We start from the raw sequence: 4881 nt of genomic DNA, 5'->3' as shown, positions 1-4881 counted from the left end.
GACAGCAGGCAGCCAGGCAGCTGATGCAAACAGGGAGGCTTGCTTGCTTCAGTGACGGAGGACTACAACGTCCCCCGCCTGCCGCTCTGGCCTCTGAGCTCCTGAAGCAACAGCTCCAAAAGATACAATGTTTCAATTATAGAGCTAAAAGATGGTGGTTAATTTGCATACACCAGTTGCGAGGGAAGACTGAGGACAAAATGGAGGCCAAGCGGTACAGAGGGAGCCAAGGCTGTGGAGATGGGAGGCGGGAGGCGGAAGGGAAAGCCCAGTCACAGTGGCTGCGAGCTGGAGGGGCAGTGGCTTGGAGGGGAAGGGGCAGCTCCTGGGAGCGGGAGAGGAAACCCACCACAGCGCCTGGGAGTGGGAGGGGAAACCCAGCAGGAGCAGCTCGGAGTGGGAGCGAAGCCTGCCTCAGCTGGTTTCACTCCCCTATCTGCTTGGCTCCAGCCACTGGAAGCCCTATTCTTGCAGGAATCTTCCTGCAACGGGCCTCTAGTCATTAGTATATTATGCTTTGATTGGTTGAATGGCCCACCAGATGACCAGACACTTAGCATATTGGGCTTTTATTATATAGGATTACATTGCTGTATTACAGGAATAGAGCAAGATTATGTAATTATAGATTAAAACAATAGTACAATAGACAAACATGTATGATATCATTACATAAATCACTGGGTCTAATATTTTATAGCCATATATCACAGAGCTGTGGTTACTGAATAAGTGATAGCATAGTGGAGCGCCGCACTCCTCAGGGTCATTTGCATGTCATTAGCATATCCTCCAGGGTGTGAGGGGACTGAGGGCTGTGGCTTGGCAATCAGCCACCTGGATTACCAAGCTGTAGGGAGAGTTGCGTTTGGCCGAACGTGCCTTTATACCGAAAGCCACACAATCCCCGACCGACTCCAGCCCCTTCTCAAGAGCTCTTTGGATCTCTGCCATTCTGGCTTAAAAAACAGACACCTGAACTCTGACAAGACGACACTCACTGCATCACCTATTAGCACATCTTCAGCTGGGGCTAATTCGGCCCGGCCCGGCTGCCCTGTCAGGACCTCCACCTCTTCTCAGATGCTGAGTCTGCACAAGCTCAGAGCTGGATGTACCTCAGTGGCCCCCTCGTCCCCCTCCCAGAGCCAGGGGCTGTCTCCGGGGTCACTGAGCTGTGACTGGTTATGGCTCATGCTCCAAGGAGGTGCATGGGAACAAGTGGGCCCAGGGTGCTCCCAGGAGAGAGGTGCTGGGGCCCCGAGAGCGGAGCAGCGAGCCCACAGCGGAGGTCTGCCCTGGGTCCCGGGCACATGGAAAAGCAACCAGCCGTGTGGACGGGCCAGCACTGAGCAGTCTGGAGCGAGTGCTGGTGAAGTCAGCGCACGAGGAACATGGCACGGACGCTGAGACCTGGGCCCAGGAAGCAAGACCTGAAAGATCCCAGTTCCCTGCCCGGCCTGCTCAGGCCCAATTCCCCTCTTCCTGTCCGCTGCTTCCTGTTCTCACGTCCCCCCGTCTGGTCCTCACTTCTCAGGTTGGGAGGAAGACCAGCCCCCGGTGGCCTCAAGTGACTCCTCCGAGGGCCCCGAGCCGTGTGAGCTCGGGCTGTGCCAGGGGTGCCCAGGGCAGGAAGCAGACGGTGGTGCGCCCACTATCTGCTGCCTCCGTGTGGCCCCTGCCCCGCACCGGGCCCACTCTGACCCTGGGGTCGTTTTCTCCTCTCTCGGCAGGTATGACACCATCACCAACCAGTGGGAGGCCGTGGCCCCGCTGCCCAAGGCCGTGCACTCTGCAGCAGCCACCGTCTGCGGCGGCAAGATCTACGTGTTCGGTGGCGTAAATGAGGCGGGCCGCGCCGCGGGCGTCCTCCAGTCTTTCGTTCCGCAGACCAACACGTGGAGCTTCATCGAGTCCCCAATGATCGGTGAGAACCAGCGTCTCCTCGGCCCAGGGCAGTGCAGCGTCCCCACCTCATCCTTTCATTGGGTCTCAATAGCCCAGGCCCAGAGGGCGGGCTCAGCCCAAGGCCAGGGGCGGGAGGGGCAGGCGAACCCCAGCCTACGTGCAGCTGCGGATCCCACCCCCTGGACCCAGGGCAAGCTATTCCATGTGCAGGTGCCTCCTGGCCCTGGGCCCTGTCCGCAGGCCGGTCAGTGACACGGGCCTTTCCAGGTCCCTTCCCCTGGGGGGTTCCCTGGGGTTGAAAAGGGGAGAGAAGGCCAGAGCATCGCCCTAACCTGCCTGGCCTGCTCTCCCCACAGACAACAAGTACGCGCCCGCCGTCACCCTCAACGGCTTCGTGTTCATCCTGGGTGGGGCTTACGCCAGAGCCACCACCATCTACGACCCGGAAAAAGGGAACATAAAGGCGGGCCCCAACATGAACCACTCTCGCCAGTTCTGCAGGTGAGCAGGCGGGCGATTCGGCCAAGGTGGGGAGGAGGAGGGGAGGCGGGCGGGGACCGGACAGTAGGAGAGGTTTGAGTGCAATGCCTGACCTCCATTCATTGACCAAAGGGAGTCCCGGGCCCAGAGCAGCGGCCCGACAAACACAGGTGTGGGCATTGGTGCCCCAGCAGAGTGTGAAGCGCCATCTCTAAGCCGGAAATGAAGGGCTTCCTACGGGGCCCTGCCCGGGTCCCTCCAGGCCACCCTTCTCTGGGTCGGGCGGGAGAGTGGGGCTGCAGGTCAGCTTTCCCCCAGGACCACCTGCCCATCGCAGACAGAGGCAGCGCCAGGCCAGAGCTGCGCCAAGCCCTACCGGGGACAAGCAGCTCATGGGGGTGCCAATGGTGCCATGATCCTGGTGGCCCTTTGGAGCCAGGCCCAGCAAGTGGCACCCGGAGTCTCAAAGCTGCCTGGGCAGAAACACACGAACCAGCCCCCCGCCCCCAGGACAACATGGGAGACATCAGTGTGTGGCTTGGTTCCCAGTCATCCTGGCCCCGTGGCCCAAGAAAACCAACTCCCCTGGGCAGTGAGACACAGACCTGCGCCCACACCCCTTGTTCCTGGACTAAGAGGAACCAGGACTACGAAGGAGCCCCAAGACCCCCTTTTAGCATTTCCTTAGCAGATGGTGTGTGAAGGCAGCTCAGCCCCTGCAGAGCGGGTCCCCAGTCCTCAGTGTGGACAGCATGAGCACTAAGCAGAGCCCACTGTTTGTGCGGCATAGCCAAAAAGCTAAAAGCTGCTGCGAGCCTGTGGTGTGACCTTGGAGAGGGAAGGACCACCCCCCGCCCCGAGGTCCTATCCATGAACCAGGCAGGGGGACGGGACGACTGCTGAGTGCCTGGCAGCACGGAGGTCCCAGTTCTCCTCATGTCGCACACTCTAATGGTGGCATGCGCAGGGCAGCTCCGACTGCCCTCCCCCTGATAAGGAGCTGGAGTTTGAGCAGGGCTTGTGGGAGGACTCCCCAACCTCACCTGAGACTCAACGTGGGCGCCGAAAGATGAAATGCTGAGGGAGGTTTGAGCTGGGTCTTGCAAGAGAAGCAGGGCGAAGCTGTGCCCCAAGGGGAGGAGCGTGGGGCCTGATGGCGGAGCAACTGAGGGACCTTGGGTGTCTGCTGAGCAGTCTAGAGTCTAGACCAGTGATGGCGAACCTATGACACGCGAACTCATTTTTTTGGTTGATTTTTCTTTGTTAAATGGCATTTAAATATATAAAATAAATATCAAAAATATGTCTTTGTTTTACTATGCTTGCAAAGATCAAAAAATTTCTGTATGTGACATGGCACCAGAGTTAAGGTAGGGTTTTTCAAAATGCTGACACGCCGAGCTCTAAAGGTTCGCCATCACTGCTCTAGGCTGATGTGCTCAGTTGGAGGCTCGGAACTTCAGAAAGGGGTGGAGACGTGCAAAGGGTATCTGTTCAGCCGACAGCCAAGAAGAAATGGCCATTTGCCCAAGTGAGCGAGCAATCGGGGCTAGATGTGTGGGTCTGCGTGAGGGGCGGCTAAAAGGAGGAAGTGCAGACGGGACAGCTGGGGAGCTCACAGAGGGACCGCTGGCTGAGTCCCAGGACCAAGCCAGGGAGCGAGGCGCGGGACCACGTGGTAACCCTGCAGGAGCTCCCCGCCGCAGCCACGGGTGGGCAGCCGCGCCGGCCCCGCGGTTAAGGAGCCGCAGCAGGAAGCTGTGACTCTGACCCTCGGCCAGGGTGCAAACGGCACTCACTCCACCGAGCTCAGTTATACTGGCTCCTGTCTGTGCCCACGGGATCTGAGCGGCAGGAAGGCCCGGTGTGGGCATCAGGAAATGCGGGGACGCGCTGAGCTGAGCCGAGAGCCTGTACAGGAGGCTGTTCACCTTCAGTCAGACCCGCAGGCCCTGGGCACCCAGTATGCACGTGTCACCCCCGCTCCCAGGGGAGTGCCGCATGGCGTCCTGATGGGCGGTGGGGAAAGATGTTTTCCTTATACAGCTGAGGTCAGAGGGCAGAGGAGAGCAGCCAGATCCCGTGTGGCTTTTGCAAAAGGGCAGCAGCAGCGGCCACACACCGGGAGGGAGGCTCTGTCTCCAGGCCACGTGGAAGCTCCATGGCTGACCTCTCCCCGCTTCCCCCGGCAGTGCCGTGGTGCTCGACGGCAAGATCTATGCGACGGGGGGCATCGTCAGCAGCGAGGGGCCGGCGCTGGGCAACATGGAGGCCTACGAGCCCGCCACCAACACCTGGACCCTCCTCCCCCACATGCCCTGCCCCGTGTTCAGACACGGCTGCGTCGTGATAAAGAAATACATTCAGAGCGGCTGACGTCCGCGGGACAGCCACGCGAGACCGTGGACGAGTCTGGTGAGGCACGTGCTCCTCACAGGATCAGTTTTCAGCAACACCCACAAGAGGCCGACAGACACACCCGAGACTCGCGGC

General features: G+C 59.9%; 1 protein-coding gene across 1 annotated transcript in view; it reads left to right on the top strand.

The window, feature by feature from the left end:
- KLHL29 (kelch like family member 29) overlaps window positions 1-4881 on the top strand; it is a 137845-nt gene extending 132964 nt beyond the window's left edge. Inside the window, 3 exon segments of the mRNA XM_006767540.1 lie at window positions 1734-1927; window positions 2265-2409; window positions 4581-4881. Coding sequence (XP_006767603.1) covers window positions 1734-1927; window positions 2265-2409; window positions 4581-4764 — 523 coding nt within the window. The 3' untranslated portion in view covers window positions 4765-4881.

The sequence above is a fragment of the Myotis davidii genome, unplaced genomic scaffold, assembly GCF_000327345.1.
Source record: "Myotis davidii unplaced genomic scaffold, ASM32734v1 scaffold238, whole genome shotgun sequence".
In the NCBI taxonomy this organism is placed as follows: domain Eukaryota; kingdom Metazoa; phylum Chordata; class Mammalia; order Chiroptera; family Vespertilionidae; genus Myotis; species Myotis davidii.
Note: the sequence above shows the minus strand (reverse complement) of the source record. Positions and strands in the feature narration are given on the sequence as shown.